A 23,432-nucleotide genomic window follows, 5' to 3' on the forward strand; every position below is an offset into this window, starting at 1 on the left:
TAAAGGAACTGCTAGAAATATTAACACTCCTTATCTTTTTTTTTTTCCTTAGCAAGTCACACCAGGCTTGGTAGAGCATGCTTAAAAAAAAAAAAAAAGATTTTATATATGGTTATGAACCACCATGTGGTTGCTGGGAACTGAACTCAGGACCTTTGGATGAGCAGCCAGTGCTCTTAACCTCTGAGCCATCTCTCCAGCTCAACACCCCATGTCTTAAGTTGTATTATAGAGCTATAATAATAAAGATGGCATGGTACTGGCATAAAAGCAGACACATATCAGCTGAACCAGCCAAATCAATGGGGTCAAGCTGAAGACCCAGCTAAGAGTCCAGACCCCTATGGATGCCTAATTTCGATCAAGAAGCCAAAACTACACACTAGAGAAAAGACAGCATCTTCAACAAGTAGTTGGTCAAACTGGGTAGCTGCTTGTAGAAGAATGCAAATAGACCCACATTTATCACCCTGCACAACACTCAACCCCAAATGGACCAAGTCCCTCACATGTAAAGACCACGCTACCCTGAATCGGACTGAAGAGTAACAGAGAATAGTCCTTGAACTCACTGACTCGGGAAAGGATTTTCTGACTCAGCATCGTTACGGTTATTTCCACCGTCCCTTCAGACAAGGCCTCAAGCACACCACTAAGTAGCCAAAGCTGACCTTGAACTTCTGTCCACATCCTGAGTGCTGGGACTGTGGGTGTGTGCCCATAGCTGGCTTTATGTGCTGGAGGCTGAACGCAGGGCCGTGCACTGTGGGCAAGCACTGTATCACCTACCGACTAGCAGCATTTTTCTTATTTGCTAGTTCAGTAACTAATACATAGCTCCTTGCATGTTTAAAAAACAAACAAACAAACAAACAGGTCTCCTTCAGTTCCGCCCTCAGATGCAGCAGAGCGGGAGAGCTCATGCGGCTCCTCACTCACCTTCTCGATATCCAGCACTTTGTCCTGCATCTCCTTCAGCGCACACTGAGACTCGGCCTCACTCAGCCTGGCTTGGACCAATTCCTTCTCCAGCTGCAGCACAAAATCTTCGTTGTACGTGGAGCTGCATTTATGCTAAAAGTTACAAACATACACCAAAGTTTCAGGGAACCACAAACATGCAAGTATATACACATAAGAAAAATAATGAATAATTTTAATTTGGGTATTATGGGAGACTAAAAATAGCAAAGTTCTATCTACCCAGTATTGCAAATTATTTTCTTTTCCCAACAAATAAGCTTTTAAAAAAGAAAGAAAGAAAAAGAAAAGGCCAGTTCCGGTGTCTTTTGGTTTTGGTAATGAGCTGTATTACATTTCTTGACAGTCATATAAAGTACCCATCCTTTATCTGTCCACCTATCAAGATACTAAGAATCTGTTCTGGCCCCACACACGTAGCCATTAACCTCAGGCAATGACTCAGTCCTCGCAGCGCACCTAACTCTTACGAGTACAGTTAGACACAAAAGACACAAACTGGTTTTCCAGCGCAAGTACCTTGGGTCCAAACCCCCAGCACCAACAAAAGTATAAAGCTAAATAGATGCATAAAATAATTCAACGTTTTTTAATCTTAATTGTTTGTTGAAATATTTCACATACATTGACGTAAACAAAAAAACATCGACTTCCCTTTCACTTCTTTCAATGTGGGCAGTAGAATTTCTTTGATGGCGTATTTAGCTCATGTTGTAGGCCACAGAAATATACAAAGTAAAAACATGACACATCAGATAAAGTGAGGGGTCCTAAATCCCAATAAAGTAAAATTGTATTTGCTTTAAAAATGTCTCTCTCTCCACCCAGGGCGTTCATATACGCCAACGCAGACAGGAGGAACTCACTGTACATCCTGGCTGCTGCGAAACCCATAATTCTCCTGCCTTGGCTCCTAAAATGAGTGCTGGGACCAACTATGTGCACCAGCACCTTCAGCTGTAGGGCAAAACATAAATAAATAAAGCTCCTATCTGGGGGGGGGGGGTAGGTGGTAGAAAGATGCCTAATTCTTGTGTGTGTGTGTGTGTGTGTGTGTGTGTGTGTGTGTGTGTGTCTACTTTTAAAAATCATATGGCTGAGAAGCCCCGAAGAGTGAGGTCAGCGCAGCACCCTTGGACCTGAATATGGCCCCCTTTCAGACCAATAAGGAGCTGATCTCTGCAGGAATAAAGGAGTTTAATGTTCTGCTGAATCAGCAGGTCTTTGAGGCCCCTCTTATCCCTGAAGAGAACATGGTGACTGTGGTTGGTGACTGGGTGGACTTGTACACCAGCTATTACAAGAAGCACACGCTTGGGGAGCAGCCAGAGCAAGACAAGACTCTGGAGGAACTCCAGCGGGAGCTGAGTACTTTGGGGAGCCAGTTTTTGGCCATATATAGGAGCTTTCTGAAGTCCAAAGAAGCCCCAAAGAGTAAAGTGCCTTCCTCATAGCCTGAAGGATCGGGGCGTCATGGCTAAGAACCCTGAAGCCTTGGGTTCTACAATGTCCTCATCCCCTATACCTCAGCCCCTATACACGGCTATACCTTGACACCCCAATAAAGAACAAAACTGTTTGGTTTTTTAAAAAAAATCATATGGCTATCACTTTACATTTATCTCAGGTATTAAAAAAAAGAAAAGGCAACTCCAAAATTTAAAAGACTATAGAGAAGAGTCTCCTAACTGCACTGTTATGAGTGAAGAATGGTTCTGTCTACCTTAGGAATAAAATGGATATCAAATTAAAACTATTAAAAATGATAAAATGCTTTCATGAAAACATTTCAATTTTCTAAGACCCTGGGCAGCCTCCTGGCCATTTACCCAACAGGATGTGCAGGTGGAGGCGTCCCTCCTCTTGGCTCTGGGAACTGAACACAAGGCTCCGTGCCTATTAGGAGAGCGTTCTACCAGTAAGCTACATGACAGAACATCTTTTCCTTTTGAAACAGAGTCCCACTAAGCTGGTCAGATAAGAACTGAACTTGCTCTTCCTGCCTGTGTCACTAGGCACTTTAACCAACAACTTCCCAGCTCTAATAATTCCAGCTGTATTACAAATAATGCTTATACAGAAAGCTCATCTGCATCCATCCTTAATAAACACCTTGGCAAATGAAAAAGAAATGCTCTTTTTGAATGACTTCAAGCTAAAGGTGCCGTAATTTCTTAATGAGATCACAGCTATCCTACAGGCACTACCAATGCTGTGAGCTCTTAAAGGTAAAGCTCTGATAAGATCCGTTCAAGTCCGCCTGCCAACCTCCTGTGTGAGGAGAGCCCTAAGAAGACTCAACCGTCCACGTGAAAGCAGAGGGGAGGAGGGACTGCTGGAGCCAGAGGGGTCAATAACACAAGGAGAACACAGCCCGCAAAATCAACTGCGCAGGGCTCACAGGAGCCGCAGAGACTGCAGCAGATCTCTGCACACGTGCTGTGCTCTTGAACTTGGGGTTTTTGCTGGACTCCTAATGACAGAAGTGGGGTTGCCTGCGGCTCTTCCGCCTGCTTGTGGGACCATTTTCCCTCTGCTGGGTTGCTTAATCCAGCCTTTATATGAGGGTAGATGCATACTCTAGCTGCATCCTGAGTTCAGCTGGCACCCCTGGGAGGTCTGCTCTGTCTGAAGGGAAACAGAGGAGCAGTGGGGCGGGGTGAGAAGGGAGGCAGGGCAGGGAGGAGAGGCTGTGGTTGGGATGCGCAGTGTGACAAAACGATAATTAAAATTCAGAAAAGAAAGTGGAATCTTCAGCCTGGCAGAAATAAATTACCTCAAGCATACACTAAAACACTAAAGAACTACTAGAAACAAAATTTACTAACGTGTCACACAATGAGTGACTTGCAGCTTGCGATTTTTATAAACTGAAACATAGTATCAGACATAGTGTTTTGTTCTTCCTTAAAAAATGCATTTAATATTCCAATCAGTAACTTGGTCATATACACATTCTGTCTTTACTACGTGAAACTGCCACAGTTATAATCACTGACGGTCAGCAAGGAACCATTGACTTCAGTCCATGTACACACAGACAAACAGCCTGTGACGCAAGCAAATCTGAGTCCCACGACATCGAGACAAATGATTTCCTAGTAAATGGCTCTGCTTTCCAATCTGAAGTACTTTTCTGGTATTGCACAACGTTGCAAATACAAACTTTCAAATTTAAAAAAAAAAAATCTCAGAGATGGAAGAAGGAAAGAAGATAATGACACAGTGAAAACTGAGCATTTGTAGTCAGAGAAGCTTCTTACACAGAATGGCTAACCCTTTACCTAAAATATAGAGACATTCTTTAGATTTTAGACTTGGGGCCTTTTTGTTTGTTTGCTTGCTTGCTTTTGGCATAGATTTTAACACGTGACCATCTCTTAAAATACCACATCCCAAAATGCTCCAAAATCTAAAAGTTTTACAATGTGGTAATAATGATCAAAAAGTTTCAGAACATTTTGTACATTCAGAATAGGGCTGTTCAAACTGTACTTTAAGTGATAGGACTCAAATCTGAAAAGGAATATATATATATATATATATATATATATATATATATATATATATATATATATATATATATATATATAAAACGTGTGGTGGTTTGAATAAGGATGGTCCCTATAGGCTCCTATATTTGAATGCTTAGCCAACAGAAAGTGGCACTGTTTGAAAGGATTATAAGGATTAGGAGGTGAGGCCTTGTTGGAGGAAGTGTGTCACTGAAGGTGGGCTTTGAGGTTTCAAAAGCCCAAGTGAAGCCCAGCGTCTGTGTCTCTCTCTCTGCCTAGAGAGGGTGTGGCTCTCAAATGCCTCTGCGGCTCCACGCCTGCCCACACGCTGCCACACCTGCCCACCTCTGCAGCGCCACGCCTGCCCACACGCTGCCACACCTGCCCACCTCTGCAGCGCCACGCCTGCCTACCCACACGCTGCCACGCTCCCCACCATGATAATGGACTAACCCTCTGAAACTGTAAACAAGCCCCAAATAAATGCTTTCTTTCATAACAGTTGTGATCGTGGTGTCTCCTCACAGCAACGGAACACTGACTAAGACAATGCTGTCCTCTAACTTCAAGATGTTATACACTCAGACAGACCCTGTCTCAAGAAAACAAAACAGAGGGGGGGGGAGAGACAGAAAGAGGGGGGGGAGAGAGAGAGACAGAAAGAGGGGGGGGGAGAGGGAGAGAGAGAAAGAGGGGGGGGAGAGGGAGAGACAGAAAGAGGGGGGAGAGAGGGAGAGAGACAGAAAGGGGGGGAGAGAGGGAGAGAGAGAAAAGAGAGGGAGAGGGAGAAGTACGCTATACATCTACGTGTCCTTTATAAAGGAAGGCACATCACTCTGAAGCCGTTTTTGCAACACTTCTCATAACTCAAATAACTACCTTAAAGTTCTCTACCTACCCTATAGCAGCAGTGTCAGAGCCAGCAAAAGGCAACAGTGCTTCTCTCAGGAAGTTAGCAAATAGTATTTACTAGATGAATTAGTTAACTTTAGGCTTGCCTACAAGCAAATTAAATATTAGATAGTTTATATTAAACCTGGGATATCAAAGTTACATGCTACAAAAATAACCTGTTTTTTATCCAAATGTGGCTTAGCAATTTAGAGCTACTTTTACAAACAATACAATGTTTACAACTCATTCTCAAGACAAAGTATGTCATAGCCCAAGACAAACCAGTGGGCAGTACGTATGACTGTCACATTCATAAGCCCGTGGAAAAAATAAACGGTCACAAAAGTCAGAGCCGGTCTCTGCAGAAACGCATCCTCTGGTCTCCTGCAGCACACTGTGCCCAGAATGGCTGGGGCGTGGGGGTGAGGGTTGGGGGAGGGGGGAGGGGAGGGAGAGGGAGGGGTGCTTAGTCAACAGGCCAGTGGCAGCTGGGACGCTAAGAGGGGAGAATCAAAAACTCAAAGCTAGTTTGAGCTACAGAGTCTCCATGTGAAACTTGGTGAGACTGTGTATCAAGACAAAAAACTAAGAGAGGGCTGAGGATACAGCGAGGTGACAGACTGCATGTCCAGCCTGCATGAAGCCCTGAGTTCAAACCCCAGGGCCACCAAAAAATACTATCATTTACATATGATTTCCTTCTAATATATGAAAAAAACTACATAAGTCTTTTAAACTTAAATGTTATCTCTAGTTATTTTTAATTGCTGTTAACCATAAATGTTAAAAATAATCTCACTGCAGTGGCCTTTGATTGTTTATTAAAAATTAATAAAAAACAGATTACTTAATGGTTGTAAAGATCAAGTCTCATCTTTACAAGGGTGGCTACAGTAACCAAATCTATCACTGGTCTAGGACACAACTCATTTTATAATTAAAAACAAAATAAATTCTACAATTTCTCTCTCATCTAAACCTCTAAGTGAATCTAGTATATAGAAAATACAATGGCACAATGGGCAAGACTCAGAAAAATTCGGAATATGAAATAAAACCACTGAGCTTTATCTGGTTGCAGTCTCTCCTCCTTCAGCCCTTCTTCACTGATCACTGTCCACACTGTCCACCACTGTCCACTCAGCTTTTGGTTACACGGATGCTCTGGACTTGATTTGTGCAGCTTTCTATTTGGTTTCTGTTAGGTTTCAATCCCCAGAAGTGGCTGAGGCGTCTATTTAACATACCTAAGCAGACCTGACCTCCAGGTTCTCCCAGCATGCCTCGGCCTGTCCTATGCGCTACAGCACTTCCTAAGCGGCACAGCCCACCCACTGCCCTGAGCTCTCCAGTCCAGGGGGGCTGGGCTGCTCTCCCCTATATAATCCAACCACTCTGGTTCCAGGGCTCCTCCTGCCTTGTCCTCTCTCCTCTCCTTCCCACCTCAGGCTGCTCACGTCCACTCTAGACTCTCCCGGATGTCCCTGTCTCTGCCTACGTGCTTTTAATCTACAATAAACCATTTTCTCCACATGTTCCCTTTCCTATTTCTTTTTTTCATTTAATTTTTTCTTCACTTCCCCCTTCTTCTTTTTGCTTGCTTTAAGTTCAATTTGCTCTCATGAATCTACATTTTTTTCTTTCTTTCCTTTCTTTCTTTTTTTGTTTTTTTTTTGGGGGGGGTTTGTTTGTTTGTTTGGTTGGTTGGTTGGTTGGTTTTTCAAGACAAGAGTTTCTCTGTGTAGCCTTGACCGTCCTGGACTCACTGTGTAGACCAGGCTGGCTTGAAACTCAGAGATCCGCCTGCCTCTGCCTCTGTCTCCCAAGTGCTGGGATTACAGGAGTGCACCAACACTGCCTGGCTGAATCTATATTCTTGAGGGAAAAACAAATTATTGGTATATGACTTAGTGTCTCACCTAACACAAGCAATGTTTAAGATGTTTCTACTAAGTGTTGTGGTAGATAGAGCTCACAAGTGCTCACATGCTATGTCCTTGATGGTAGATAGAGTTCCCAAGTATTCACATGCTGTGTCCTCTGATTAACTTCCAACTATCTGGAAAATTTCCAGGCATCTATTACTAATTTTTTTCACGTGTGCTTATGTGTGTGTTACAAGTATGCATGCGTGTGTGTGTGTGTGTGTGTGTGTGTGTGTGTGTGTGTGTGCATGCGCGCAGGTAGGTGCCCAAGGTTGACAAGAGCCTTCCTTGACTGTTTTCCATGTTATTCATTGAGGAAGGGTCTTTCAATTGAACCCAAGGTCTTTTGTACCACTACAAGCTGGTCTGGTCAGCCAGCTTGCTTCCAGGACCCCATGTCCCTCTGCAGGTCCTGCGATTACAGACAGACTGCTTCTCCCATCCCAGCGTATTTCCCAATCTTTAAATGGCAAATGCTTTAATCACTGAGCCATCTCTCCAACCCTCCATTACTAACTTCTAACTGAATACCAATAGGGTCAAAGAAAATACTTTAATCTTTGAAATTTTAAGAGATCCAAGGACATTATATGCATATAAAATATTAAATATAATATTTTAAAGCTTATGACCAGAATGTTTCTTTGTAAATGGTCCACTTATACTTAGGATGTTTGCTTTGCTGTTGTTGGATACTGTTATATTTTATTTTATTTTTTGGATACTGTTCTTATAAACGTCCATGATTTCAAAATTCTTCAGACTTTTCTACTCAACAGTGATCTGTCACCGACTGGCTTTTACCAGTTACTGAGACGCGGCAGTTTAAAGACTACAAGTGTGATGGAGCTGCAGAGGGCTCAGTGGTTAAGAGTACGTCCTGTGCTTCCAGAGGATCTGAGTTCAACTCCCGGAACCCGTATCAGGAGGCTCGGAAGAGCCTGTAACTCCAAGTCCGGGTCCTCTTCTGACCTCTGTGGGCACCGCACACGCGTGTACAGATCTACACACACTCACACGCAGCACTTACAAAAAAAATCGTAGCGACTACAACTGTGGGTTTGTTCACATCTCCTGTTTTATCACTTACTTCGGCATCAGCGCCACCTACTGGCGGGAGTATCGGATGCCACAAACTGCTAAATATACACAATCATAATGAGACTGCTGGGCCCTAGGGGGTGGACACTGCTGTTGGGTCCTAGGGGGTGGGCACTGCTGTTGGGTCCTAGGGGGTGGGCACTGCTGTTGGGTCCTAGGGGGTGGACACTGCTGTTGGGTCCTAGGGGGTGGGCACTGCTGTTGGGTCCTAGGGGGTGGACACTGCTGTTAGGTCCTAGGGGGTGGGCACTGCTGTTAGGTCCTAGGGGGTGGGCACTGCTGTTGGGTCCTAGGGGTGGGCACTGCTGTTGGGTCCTAGGGGGTGGGCACTGCTGTTGGGTCCTAGGGGGTGGACACTGCTGTTAGGTCCTAGGGGGTGGGCACTGCTGTTAGGTCCTAGGGGGTGGGCACTGCTGTTAGGTCCTAGGGGGTGGACACTGCTGTTGGGTCCTAGGGGGTGGGCACTGCTGTTGGGTCCTAGGGGGTGGGCACTGCTGTTAGGTCCTAGGGGGTGGACACTGCTGTTAGGTCCTAGGGGGTGGGCACTGCTGTTAGGTCCTAGGGGGTGGGCACTGCTGTTAGGTCCTAGGGGGTGGACACTGCTGTTGGGTCCTAGGGGGTGGGCACTGCTGTTGGGTCCTAGGGGGTGGGCACTGCTGTTAGGTCCTAGGGGGTGGGCACTGCTGTTAGGTCCTAGGGGTGGGCACTGCTGTTGGGTGCTAGGGGGTGGGCACTGCTGTTAGGTCCTAGGGGGTGGGCACTGCTGTTGGGTCCTAGGGGTGGGCACTGCTGTTGGGTCCTAGGGGTGGGCACTGCTGTTGGGTCCTAGGGGGTGGGCACTGCTGTTAGGTCCTAGGGGGTGGACACTGCTGTTAGGTCCTAGGGGGTGGGCACTGCTGTTAGGTCCTAGGGGGTGGGCACTGCTGTTAGGTCCTAGGGGGTGGACACTGCTGTTGGGTCCTAGGGGGTGGGCACTGCTGTTGGGTCCTAGGGGGTGGGCACTGCTGTTAGGTGCTAGGGGGTGGGCACTGCTGTTAGGTCCTAGGGGGTGGGCACTGCTGTTGGGTCCTAGGGGGTGGGCACTGCTGTTAGGTCCTGGGGGTGGGCACTGCTGTTAGGTCCTAGGGGGTGGACACTGCTGTTGGGTCCTAGGGGGTGGGCACTGCTGTTGGGTCCTAGGGGGTGGGCACTGCTGTTGGGTCCTAGGGGGTGGACACTGCTGTTGGGTCCTAGGGGCTGGACACTGCTGTTAGGTCCTAGGGGGTGGACACTGCTGTTAGGTCCTAGGGGGTGGGCACTGCTGTTGGGTGCTAGGGGGTGGGCACTGCTGTTGGGTCCTAGGGGGTGGACACTGCTGTTGGGTCCTAGGGGGTGGACACTGCTGTTGGGTCCTAGGGGGTGGACACTGCTGTTAGGTCCTAGGGGGTGGGCACTGCTGTTGGGTCCTAGGGGGTGGGCACTGCTGTTGGGTCCTAGGGGGTGGACACTGCTGTTGGGTCCTAGGGGGTGGACACTGCTGTTAGGTCCTAGGGGGTGGGCACTGCTGTTGGGTCCTAGGGGGTGGGCACTGCTGTTGGGTCCTAGGGGGTGGGCACTGCTGTTGGGTCCTAGGGGGTGGGCACTGCTGTTGGGTCCTAGGGGGTGGGCACTGCTGTTAGGTCCTAGGGGTGGGCACTGCTGTTGGGTGCTAGGGGGTGGGCACTGCTGTTAGGTCCTAGGGGGTGGGCACTGCTGTTGGGTCCTAGGGGGTGGACACTGCTGTTGGGTCCTAGGGGGTGGACACTGCTGTTAGGTCCTAGGGGGTGGGCACTGCTGTTGGATCCTAGGGGGTGGGCACTGCTGTTGGGTCCTAGGGGGTGGACACTGCTGTTGGGTCCTAGGGGGTGGACACTGCTGTTGGGTCCTAGGGGGTGGACACTGCTGTTGGGTCCTAGGGGGTGGACACTGCTGTTGGGTCCTAGGGGGTGGGCACTGCTGTTGGGTCCTAGGTGGTGGACACTGCTGTTAGGTCCTAGGGGGTGGACACTGCTGTTGGGTCCTAGGGGGTGGACACTGCTGTTGGGTCCTAGGGGGTGGGCACTGCTGTTAGGTCCTAGGGGTGGGCACTGCTGTTAGGTGCTAGGGGGTGGACACTGCTGTTTGGGTCCTAGGGGGGTGGACACTGCTGTTAGGTCCTAGGGGGTGGGCACTGCTGTTGGGTCCTAAGGGGTGGGCACTGCTGTTGGGTCCTAGGGGGTGGGCACTGCTGTTAGGTCCTAGGGGGTGGACACTGCTGTTAGGTCCTAGGGAGTGGACACTGCTGTTACTATGGAGAGCCCTGACACACCTGACTCTGAGACCTGCTCTGAGGCAGATGCTCCAGCTGCTGAGGTCTGCACACTCTAATTCCCCATCTTAGGGCCATTCCACTGCTGTGAAGAGACACCATGACAGAGGCAACTGACACACACAGGCATTGAACTGGGGCATGGCGAACCTTCAATGGGCCAGTCCACAGGCACCACGGACGGAAGCCAGGCAGCCAGCCATAGCGCTGGAGCAGCAGCTAAGAGTTTACATCTGATCAGCAAGACGGAGAGAGAAAGAGAGACTGGGCCTGGCCTGGGCTTTTGAACTCTCAAAGCCCACATTCCCCAGTGCCACTCCTCCTCCGACAAGGCCGTGCCACTAACACTTCCTCGATAGCCCACCAACTAGGGACTAAGCATACAAATGCATGTGCCTAGGGGGCTCTTTCATAGCACATTGTGCCCAACAGCTGTGGGCACAGGGGCTCGATCCTGTGAGCAAGAGTCACTATCGGCTGCCAAGTTATACAAACTTCCAATAGCCACACAGCAGCCTACTGTTCCTTCCCAACCTCCGCACCCGAATGACTTCCGTTAACCTGTAGGGCCACCTGCTGTCGTTGAGGTCCTCAGAGTCTCTAGGAGAGAAGGACATGGAAGAAAGCAGGACCCTTAAGAGATGGTCCACACTAGCGTCTAGTGTGTAAGGTGGGCACGAGGGGTCTGCGCTTGGAAGAGGCACAGGTTTCCATCGCTCTCTGCTTCCTGGCCACCGTGAGGAGCAGGCTTCCTACAGCCTGAGTTCTCACCATGATGTGAGCGCTGTCATTGGCCCGGTGAACTACGAGCCGAGTCGAAACCATGACCCATAAAACTTCCTCCCTGAAAGTTGATTTGCTCCACCTGATCTGTCACAATAGCGGAAAGCTGGATAATACCTCATCCTCAAGTGACATAAAACCTCTGTCCCCTTGGGACAGCGAGCAGAACTGGCTATTCAAATATCATATCTTAAATCATAGAGAATCTTGGCTGTGGGTAATAAACCCTATAACCACCCGCTGCCGGACGCTCTCTTATCAGCGAAAACCCAGATACTACAAATTCTTATCTTCTCTAACCAACCCCCCCCCTTCCGAGACAGGGTTTCTCTGTGTAGCCTTGGCTGCCCTGGAACTCACAGAGACCTGCCTGCTTTGACATCCCAGAATGCTTTGTCTCTATTTCTCAACTGCCTTGGGGACTAAAGTCCTACACACACACTTGACGTGGTGACTACTGCAGCTCACTTCTCTAGCTCCAGCCCCTGACCTACGCTGCTTCTGTTCGTGTGTTCTCTTTAGCCAAGCACATCCCCCATTAAGATATGGCCAAGACCAGCCCTGAAGGAGTTTCCACTTGCTTCCTCCCAATCCTACGCTGAGCACCCTGCTGTTCCAGCACAGAACTCTGTGTGCTCCCATAAGCACACCTTGTTCTGTGTTTTTATTAGTTATATGACTGTCTGCATCTATGTGTCTACATACATTAGACATTATATAAACTGGCAATGTTGCTAACAGTGCAACTAGACTCTGTGCCACTGAATCATACAATTACGTAAACAGTAAAATTTATGTTATATATTCTATCATGAAATATGTAAGTAAAAGTAAACACATATTCTAATTAAAAACTAGACAATTCCAGAACTTTCTAGAACAGAAAGTTCTAGAAAAGCCCAAAGTATTCAAACACAGGGTGCTGGGATGAGGACGGACAATGAACTGTGACCCAGGGCACCCTGAGCACGATGAAATTGTCATTTCATCGTGGTGATTACACAACCCCCACATTTAAACACACCAAAGTATGCGAGAAAAAATGAGACATGAAATGTTCTAGCTCTACTGAAATCATTTCTGAAACCAAACAAAGTGCCTCCAATATCGAAGATCAGTTAGCAAAAGGGACTGAAACCTAGTTCCAAGGCTCTCCGTGTCATGTAAAACGCTGCTAACACAGCAGCAGTGGGAGGTGGGAGCATTACTCTGTGTTAGAAACTTACTGTCTCCTGCTGCAACACGGACTGTAACAGCACTGACCGAGCGACACCAAGCACCCATGAAGCTGTGTTAGCACTGTAACAGCACTGACCGAGCGACACCAAGCACCCATGAAGCTGTGCTTAGCACTGTAACAGCACTGACCAAGCGACACCAAGCACCCATGAAGCTGTACTTAGCACTGTAACAGCACTGACCGAGCGACACCAAGCACCCATGAAGCTGTGCTTAGCACTGTAACAGCACTGACTGACACCAGGCACCCATGAAGCTGTACTTAGCACTGTAACAGCACTGACTGACTGACACCAAGCACCCATGAAGCTGTGTTAGCACTGTAACAGCACTGACTGACTGACACCAGGCACCCATGAAGCTGTACTTAGCACTGTAACAGCACTGACTGACTGACACCAAGCACCCATGAAGCTGTGCTTAGCACTGTAACAGCACTGACTGACTGACACCAAGCACCCATGAAGCTGTGCTTAGCACTGTAACAGCACTGACTGACACCAGGCACCCATGAAGCTGTGCTTAGGACTATAACCAAAATAGCTAACAATTCGCTGTCCCCATTTCCTCATCACTGGCCTATCCACTACTTTGCAAAGTACTTCTTTTTTCAAAGTTGCAATGGATAAGATTCTGATTCTCAATTAAAATCTCTTATTCTTTTGTCTCATATGACTTTGGTAAATCTTAATTATGAGGGCAGGACTAACTTTTATGAAATAATCTTTCATTTCCTTGTTCTGAATAGAAGCTAAATGTTTGTAATATTTAACATTAGAATCATCTTGATTTATCAACTAAAATACTGGCTTTATTTTTAAAGTAGTTCACATATAATGCTCTTGAACACACCGTGCGCACACGCAGTCTAAATGAAGCACTGTGGCCAGGTGTAGGCACCAAAGCCCCGATACCTTCCCACAGGAGCGTGAACAGCGTCAACACACTTCCCCATCTATACTTCCTATTTTATCTTAGTTTCTGTCTTGACTAGAAAAAGGTACATTAAAAAATTTACCAAATTACTTATAAAACTGTAGCTATTGCTGCATAACTAGCATCTTTTGTCTTGACATAGCCAATTAGTTTTTACTAAGTTATAAAATAGATTCCTAAAAAAATTTTTTTTTGTTTTTGTTTTTGGGTTTTTGTTTGTTTGTTTTTTGTTTTGTTTTGTTTTGTTTTGGTTTGGTTTGGTTTGGTTTGGTTTGGTTTTTCAAGACAGAGTTTCTCTGTGTAGCCTTGGCTGTCCTGGGCTCGCTTTGTAGACCAGGCTGGCCTCGAACTCACATGATCCACCTGCCTCTGCCTCCTGAATGCTGAGATTAAAGGCGTGCACTCCTCCCCAAGCAAGGCCAAATTAACAAACCCCACTACTCTCTGAGAAACACGTGTGTCCATATTAAAGCCTGCTGTATCTCTCACTTTCTAAAAACAAAATGTCCACTGTTTCTACGGCAATTTTGCAAGGCATTTAATATCTCAGATATAAAACCTGAACTTCAAAGTTCACTCAAGACTACACTAAATGTCACTCACTCTGTCCACCCTGTGGTTTTATATCCATGGTCTACAACTTACTGCAACTGGAGGGATCACCCTCTTTGTGGGGAAAGGGGAATAAACTCTGAAGTGGAAATCTGTTTTCTCCTTGGTAAATTTTAGCTCCACGACGCAGGTCTATTTGACCTTCAAAAATGAGTATGGAGATTCCCTGTTGCATTTAGTCCACAGAGCCTAAGCACATTCAAGGCATTTTTATTGGCCCAGATGGCGCTTTTATTCTCGCAAACCAGCGTTCTGCCCATCTGGTCGGCTCTCACAGGCCTCGGCGTTAAGCGTCACTAGGAGCTGCAGCTGCAGCTGACGCCGAAGCACGCGTGGCAACATACTCTCCCTCCACACGGGGCACTGCGCTGACAACTCGTTTCCCGGTCCCTGTTGAGAACCCTACTTTTCTGTTTCCCGCCTCCTTATTACCTAAGTCTCATATAAAGATAGAGCAAACTACTGCAAGTGTGCTCGTCTTACTTTTAACACACACACGTTTTTCTTAACTGCCTTTACTAATAGGGAAAAAAAAATACAGGTTACGGCTTTCATTGCCCCTGCATCTGACTTCAGGTGAAGAAGTTTCTTGACTTTACTGACTGCCCACGTGGCAGCCATTCTATTTGTCCTGGCCTGTTTAAAATTCTAGGTTCAACGAGCCTTCCCCACCTCACCCCTGCTATACCCAACTCCTACCTGAGAGCAGTAGCAACTGCTTTCCCCATTTTCCATCCCATATTTATTATGTATACAGTGTACACCTGCGGGCCAGAAGAGGGCACCAGATCTCATCATAGATGGTTGTGAGCCACCATGTGGCTGCTGGGAATCGCTCAGGACCTCCGGAAGAACAGACAGTGCTCTTAACCTCTGAGCCATCTCTGCAGCCCTCCATCCCATAATTCTATTAACATCACCTTACTATGAATTTGGCGATGGAAAACTATGTCTAAATTTTAAAAGACACCTGTTCTGGCTAGTTTTTATGTTAATTGTAAAAGTAACTTTTGTTTTCCTGTTTTAAATGTCACCTCCGAGGCTCACTGCCTCCTTCTGCTAACCTAGGCCTAGTCCTGGAAGCTTCTGGATTCCGTACAATCTAACCTAGGCCTAGAATGCTTTCGGCCTCTGAGACTCACTGCTTAACGAACTCACCCTTACTTGTTCTTTCTGAGTCTGGCTGGCTGGTTCAACTCAGCTGTTCTGACTAAATCGTCTCTCCCAGCTGACTGACTCAATCTGGCTTCTCTCTCAGCCTCTGACTGAACTGCTCTGCTTGGTCTCAAATTAATCTAGCACTTTCTTCTAATCTTCTGGCTCCTTCTTATTCTCTGGTTTGTTCTGTCTTTACCTGTGTCTAGCTTGGTCTTTCTTAACCATACTTGGTATAAAACTCTCCCAGTAAAAACTGCCTCTGGATCCCACAAACTGAACAGCCTTGAACTCAGCTCCACTGCACTGCCGCACAGCTCACTCTCAAGTGAACTGCCTGAACAGAACTGACTAGAACTCAGAGCTCTGCATGGGGCCGTCTCCTGAGTGCTGGGATTAAAGGTGTGTCTGTATGCCAGCCATAACTCAGAAACTAGAAGGGTTTTAGGTGTGGTCTCTTGCCAGAGCACACATGCTCTGAATCAACATTCTCTACAGTCAACTTGACAAAAGCTATAGTCCCCCGAGAGGAGGGAACCCCAACTGAGAAAGTGCCTCCCTACGATCAAGCTGTGTTTCCTTAGTTCCGCTGTGGGTGATGCCATCCCTGTGCTGCTGGTCCTGGGTTCTATAGGAAAACACGCTGAGCAAGCCACAGGAGGCAAAACAGTAAGCGGTGCCCTCCATGGCCTCTGCATCGGCTCCTGTCTCCAGGTTCCTGCCCTGCGTGAGTTCCTGCCCTGACTTCCTTCCGTGATGGGCTGTGATGTGGAAATGGAAAGTAAACACACCCTTGCCTCCCTGCACTGCCCTGGTCACGGCGTTCCATCACAGCAATGGCAGCCCTGACGAAGACGATACTCAGGACTGCTCCACAGTCAGCGGCTGTTCATGACTCCAGCTCAATGCAGTTTGTGTTTTCTGTGAATTACTCGCCCTCTGTCAACTTTTCTCCTCCTCAAGTAAATGTAAGCACGTACTTTAACCCATAATTCAATGCTCTGATAGAGGAAGTCTAGAATATTCCTTTTTTGTTTGTTTGTTTGTTTGTGTTTGTTTGTGTTTTTCAAAACAGGGTTTGTCTATGTTATCTTGGCTGTCCTGGACTCACTTTGTAGACCAGGCTGGCCTCAAACTCACAGCGATCCGCCTGCCTCCGCCTCCCGAGTGCTGGGATTAGAGGCGTACGCCACCATGCCCAGCTAGAGTATTTCTATAAACTGTCAACATCGTGAAAGTTCTAAATGCACATGTCCCAAATGCTGAGTGATAACTTCATCTTTTCAGTGACCAAAACCTAGCAGATGTCAGGGTTACCTCCTGCAAAAGAGACGTCCACAAATAGATAAAGCACCAACAAAAAGACCTTCGTTAGCACAGGACGGCTCCTTTGAGCTACAGGACGCGCAGGGGGGTGCCTTAAGAGCCCTCTGACAGCTGTCTTTCACAAATATGACTAAAGGCGCAGGAGAGAGAGGCACTACCCGACTTCTTACCCATCGGTGGTGATGCTGCAGCTCCCTGATGGTGCTCTGAGCCTGCTCCAGCTGAGCACTGGCCTCATCACTCTGCTGTTTGATGGTGGCCAACTCCCGTTTTATGAGGTAGTTTTCCTCAGCCTCCTGGGCTCTTGTCACTTGTCCCTTAGGACATAATGTTTTTGTGTATATAAAGCAATTTAGAATAGATTCAAGAAAGACTGCCTTTGTGAGGTTTAGTTATTTTTCCAACATGTTAAAAAAAAAACCCTCAAAGAACAGAATAGTGTAGATAGTTATTAGCTAGAAGTTTGTTATTTTTGCTCTAGCAAATTTGAGGAAACTAAATTAAATTTTCATTTTGACATGTCCTAAGAACAATTCTTCTCTTAAGTCAATAAAAACTGCAATCCATGCAATATTACTGAATTGTACATGCAGGGCTAAAATTTTCAGTGAACCCACAGAACCCACTGTTTGCCATTTGAAATAAATAAATACTTTATAAAAATAAGGTTAGCTTTAAAACGTGCAGAGACAGGCACCCAATTAAACATAATACATTTATCAAAACACAAGTATACAGCCATGTGCCAGCCCAAAGAATTATTTCTAGAAAGATGCATGTAAAATTGCATGCATAAAATATGGATTTCTAAGTTTAGGATTTTCCTTAGAGGTTAGTGAGGACACTAAAAATAAAAAATAAAAAACTATACCTGTATCAATCTATCTGCCAAGGAAGCACTTTCCTACAAAAGGAAAAATTTAGATAGAAATATAAAAGACAGGAAACCAAAGTGATAAAATTAGGAATAAGAAGAAACACCCACACCCATATCCATCCACTTCTCATTGCTAATTAAAATGGACATATAATTTTAAACTTATTTTTAATAAATGTGTTTTTATTTTTAAAATCTTAAGAAACATATCAAAATAGGGGCACGTTATAGGTAATGTCTCTAAAACAGACTAATCCTTCCATTACTTAGGACACACAATTATTTTTTTTCCTTGAAAAATATACCTTTAAATCTTTATTTTTAGGCCTAATCATATTATCAAACCACTTCCACAAAGGGGAAAAAGGATCTGAGTCAGCAAAGCACGGCAGCACCTGGGAGCGACAACAGCATCCGAGAGACGGGGCAGGACAGGTGACAACAGAAGCTCCTAAGTTCAACTTAAGTCTTACTAACCCAGGGAGAACTCAACTGAGACCCGAGTCCTTGGAGAATTCTTAGTGCTGAGTCCAAGCTGAGGCCAGACACCAGTGAAAAATCAGGTACTTGACTTTCTTGACACAAAACCCAAACTACACTTCCTTAGGTCTTGCTATTATTCTAAAGACCTAGTGAAACAACGCTTTCTCTATGAAAATACCTAACTCTGGCGATGACGATCACCGCAGGCTGGGTGGTTGGTAGGGCAGGGATGACACAAACCGTAAGGACTTCATGAGCTCAGTATGTGTGTGGAATCATCAAAAAGTAAAATCTCCTCCCAATCTCTTCACGACAGCCTCACAAGAGGAACCGTCCCTGGCTAGGTATAAAGCATCTGCAACCGCAGCACCATCAACAAAGCTGGAACATGAGCGTCTGTGCGGTGTGCACTTCTTAATGTGACAGCTTCACGAATAAAAGCCAAACACTGTAAACTAGCCCCTTTCTAGTTATTTCTTTTGGATGTTATCTATAAATTTTCAGAAAAAAAAAAACTTGGTAATATCCAGAGTGGCAGGTTCACACTGATTTACTCTCAATTAGCTTTTTAAAAGGCTTCTTAATTTGGCTATTTTCAACTAAGGAAAATTCCTGGGTTGGCTGTTTTGCTTTTGAGACACAGTTTCACGCAGCCTTATAGCCAAGGATGGCTTTGAACTTCTGACCCTCCTCCCTCCACCTCCCAAGGGCAGGGTGATGAGCAGCATCACCACGTCCAGTTTAAAGGGTGCTGGGATTGAACTCAGGACTTTGTGCTTGCTACAGGTCTAGCCCAAGGAGACCCTTAAATTATATTAGTTAATTCATTCTTAAAAACACAGCCACAAAAGACATTCTAGCAAAAGCTCAGTAAGAAAAATATGAGAGTGTTCTTACTTTCTAGTTATCGTACATGAAACAGGAAGGGAAAGCCGGTAAGTGGATATCAGGACAATTCTAACAGCCAAGAGTCGTAAAACTACATGGTGTTGAAAATCAACATGAAAACAGACTTTAAAACTAAATGTAAAGCTGCCTTAAGAGAGCCAGTGAACATGGGGCTTAGACAACAGGAACAACTGAAATTCATCTCTAAAACACCCGTCAGAGTATATTCCCAACCAAGTCACACTTTCAGAGGCCTATGAAAAGAGCAAGTGACATCGGCGTGTTTCTCTACTGACGACTTCTGTTAAGCCTCACCACGGTGCTCATTCCTAGTAACTAGCCAGCACGGGAGAGCAGGGAAGCCGAGGCGACGTGCAAAGCAAACTCTGCGGAGATTTGCTATAGGCAAATAATAAGCGTCCAACAGAAACTTGCCGTAGCCATTTACTTACTTTTTCTAACGTTTCAATGCGCTGTTTTAAAAGCCTATTTTCTGTGCGTAGCCTCTGCCAAGAAAAAGAAAAGTTTGTTTGCAAGCATTCTTGGTAGAAACAAACAAACAAACAAACGAGAGATTCCCAAGTCACAGCGTTGATAATGTGCCAGCTTTTATAATAAGAAATAACTGTAAGGAACTTACATTTATCAAATGCTGAACTATTAAAGGCTTAGAGTAAGAATTCATGGTGAAGAAAACAATCACATTTGTTATCCCAACTGTGACTACATTGTAAACATTAAGTATAATATATAAACAGTCTTTGTTTTCTCAATTTATAATATAATTCCTTATACCCTTTTTCTGTTAACATTTGTTTATTTTAATTTTATGTGTATGAGTTTTGCCTGCATGTGTGTATCTATGCACCACATGTGTGCAGTGCCTGAGGAGTCCAGAAGAGGGTGCTGGATCCCCTTGAAAATGCAGTTACAGACATTTGTGAACCATTCTGACCCTGACCCTGACCCTTGTCCTCCAAAAGAGCAGTTAATGCCCTTAACTACTGAGTCATCTCTCTAGCCTGACTTATAATATTGTTATTCTAACATCTCCTGTGTCCTACAAAGCCTAGCAATATACTTAATATTCAAATATTAGTTGAACAAAGACTATAACTTTAAATATGCATGTTCATGGATAAATGTCAAATTGTTGCTTAAACTATACCAATTCACGTTTATATTACAAATACCACAGCACAAAAGGCCTTCAGTTATAAACATTTAAAGGCATTTACCATGAGTTGTTTCAAATTAAGAAAATTTCAAAATTCTAATTACTAGTATTTTCTTACTGTATAAAAAGTAAAATCCCATTTTTTAAAAACTACATTCAATGCCATTTGAACAATGTAATTATTCAATGCCAGACTCCACAATACTTATTATTAAGTTACTATCAAGTGTCAAATATAATATTATTCCACTTTGACAACTAATCTCTTTACATATTTTATATATTCCATCAACATAATTAACCCCATACATTGTTCCTGAATTTTGTGTGTCTGTGAGTGTAGTGTATTTCCAAGTGTGCACACCCATGTGCACTTGCCGGACGCACGGTGCCCGGCTCTCCCTTTACTCCCTTGAGACAAGAGCTTTCACTGGAGCAGAAGTGAAGCTGACAGTCAGCAAGCCCAGCGCTGCTGCCGCCTTCTCCCTTCACAGCAGCGGAGCTCTGCACACAGCTTTGTCCAGCTTTCCTAAGGCTGCATGGTGCAGATGCAAAGCCGGATCCTGGCACACACCAACTAACGAACTGTCTAGTCCGTGCTGTCTTTCCACTTTGCCACTTTGTATCCGTTTCTCCCAGAGCTCAGCACAGCTTGTAACCCTTCCTCCCTATGACTCTCTTCCAGAACTGTCTTCCTCAGAAGATTCTTCCAGCACTCCAATCTACTCTCCTTCCGTTAAGACTTAATGACACACGAAAGCCTCAGTTTGTGTTATACAATTTGTTTGTTTGTTTTTTCGCTTTTCAAGACAGGGTTTCTCTCTGTAGCCCTGGCTATCCTGGTAGGCCTGGCTGGCCTAGAACTCAGAGAGATCCCCCTGCCTCTGCCTCCCAAGTGCTCCCTCCAGGCCTGCTGTGATACTTTATAATTAGCTGAGAGGTTAAGACTGTTTGATTAATACACAGTATCTACTTCGGTGTTACTATGTGTATGAGCCAGGTGCAGCACACCTGTGATCCCTGCACTCAGGGAGGCAGAGGCAGGTGGATCTCTGTTGAGTTCAAGGCCAGCCTGGTCTACAAGTAGTCCAGGACAGTCAAAGTTATGGGAAAAAATCTTTCTCAAAACAAAACAAAACAAAATGTGTGTGTGTGTGTGTGTGTGTGTGTGTGTTGTACATATCTGCACCCCAGAGGGCATCAGATCCCATGGCACTACAGCTGTAGACTGCAGTTATAGACAGTTGTAAGCTGCCAATTCATACTGGAAACTGAACTCAGGACCTCTGGAAGAGCAAGTGCTACTTGACTTTTGAGCCATCTCCCCAGCCCTCCAGTGTTACTTTCTTAGGTTTGAAGTTTTTCTATTTTCTTTTAGACTACTATGCACTGTATTGTGAAAATTATACCTACGTACCCTATTTTAATATCTGGTAAAGGTGGATCAGCAAAATGGCCCCATAGTAAGGTGCTTGTCAGTACGCCAGAGTCCTGGGTTTGACAGCCTGTACCCACAGGGTAGAAGGAAGAGACTCACTCCCATGGGTTGTCCTTTCACTTCCATGTGTGTTATGAGACACATGCACCCATACATATGCATGCACAGAACACATATAGACATGAATGATAAATATGTCTTGTTTTGTTTTTATAAAATCTAGTGAGGGTAATTTCCCCAAGTCTTGTTTTGTGTATCCTTCCCAAGCTCCATACACACTTCTGAACTCCACGGGATATGAGGTGGATCACATATGGAGTAATAAAAAATCATTATTCCAGAGGCTTTTGAGAAAAACTAAGCCAAAAATGAGCACCCACTCAACGAAAGCCATTTAGAAACAGGTAGTAGTTGAACTCATGCTCACTATCACTTGATGGTTAGCATCTGATGTCTTACCAGGTCCCAGTAAAAAAACAAATACAGCGAGCAGCTCTGAAAGGAGGAAAAGAGGGAGCTGGAGAGATGGCTCAGAGGTTAAGAGCACTGCCTGCTCTTCCAGAGGCCCTGAGTTCAATTCCCAGCACCCACATGGTGGCTCATAACCATCTATAATGAGATCTGGTGCCCTCTTCTGGCCTGCAGGCATACATGCAGGCAGAATACAGTGTACATGATAAATAAATCTTTTAAATATAATAATAATAAATAAAGGAGGAAGAGAGCTATTCAATAAAGGCTGTTTATGTCAGCAGACAGCATCTATGCCTTTTTCAGAGACCTTGGGCTGAATTCTCAGCACCCACACGGTGGCTCACCATCATCATTAAAGCCAGTGCCAGGGGGTCTGACACCCTTTCTGGCCCCCAACAGTACAGAGACAATCATGCAAGCAAAACATTCATACATATAAAACAAGTATGTCTTTATTTTTTTAAAAAAATGTTTTGTGGGGTAGAGAGACAGCTACAGGCAAAGGCATTCACTGCCAAGTCTGATACCCTAGGAACAACAGGGTAGAAAGAAAGAACTGACTCCCACAAAGCTGTCCTCACCAATAAATACATATACTAACATTTCTTTTTTTGTTTTTTGTTGTTTGTTTGTTTTTGTTTTTTGAGATACGGTTTCTCTGTATAGCCCTGGCTGACCTGGAACTCAAATCTGTAGGCCAGGGTAACCTCAGTCTCAGAGATCTTCCTGCCTGTGCTAGAATTAAAGGCACGCATCATCACTGCCTGGCACATAACAACATTTTTTTAAAGGTTTTCGAGACAGGGTTTCTCTGTGTAGCCTTGGCTGTCCTGGAGTCACTTTGTAGACCAGGCTGGCCTTGAACTCACAGCGATCCACCTGCCTCTGCCTCCCAAGTGCTGGGATTAGAGGCGTGTGCCACCACGCCTGGCATAACATTTCTTTAAATCATTTTATTTTTTGATTTCTGGGGAAGTAAATCAACACTGGATCAGTCAGTTAGAGTGAATAATTCATTATTCCCACCCTACAGTATCCAAAGAAAAGGCAATGTTCAAAACATCCACTCTGAGAGCACCAGTGACTCGTAAGAATTCTTTAACGTGAACCAGAGAGATGGGCTTTATTAGTCAGGGCATCGCCCTCACAGCTGGACGCTCAATCCCTGGGGCGGACATGGGATAAGGAAAAGAACCACTCCTACAAGTCATCCACTAGTACAGCGTGGTGTGTGCGTGTGCACACACACCACGCACATATAGTCACACAGAGCTGTAGGACAAGAAGGACTGCTCGGCTTTG

The 23,432-nt window shown here is 45.4% G+C and overlaps 1 protein-coding gene across 15 annotated transcripts in view; it reads right to left on the minus strand.

Moving 5' to 3' along the window:
* EVI5 (ecotropic viral integration site 5) overlaps positions 1-23,432 on the minus strand; it is a 151,531-nt gene that overhangs the window by 62,987 nt on the left and 65,112 nt on the right. For 13 of the 15 annotated variants that reach the window (XM_084758770.1, XM_084758761.1, XM_084758768.1 and 10 more), the window contains exons 11-14: positions 19,494-19,547; positions 17,665-17,697; positions 16,964-17,110; positions 940-1,074 (exon numbers count right to left, since the gene is read on the minus strand). In XM_084758770.1, the coding sequence (XP_084614896.1) occupies positions 940-1,074; positions 16,964-17,110; positions 17,665-17,697; positions 19,494-19,547 (369 nt within the window). The remainder of the gene's footprint in view (positions 1-939; positions 1,075-16,963; positions 17,111-17,664; positions 17,698-19,493; positions 19,548-23,432) is intronic. The other 2 variants (XM_084758771.1, XM_084758773.1) reach the window with 2 other exon arrangements.

The sequence above is a fragment of the Acomys minous genome (assembly GCF_964271855.1).
Source record: "Acomys minous genome assembly, chromosome: 15".
Classification (NCBI taxonomy): Eukaryota; Metazoa; Chordata; class Mammalia; order Rodentia; family Muridae; genus Acomys; species Acomys minous.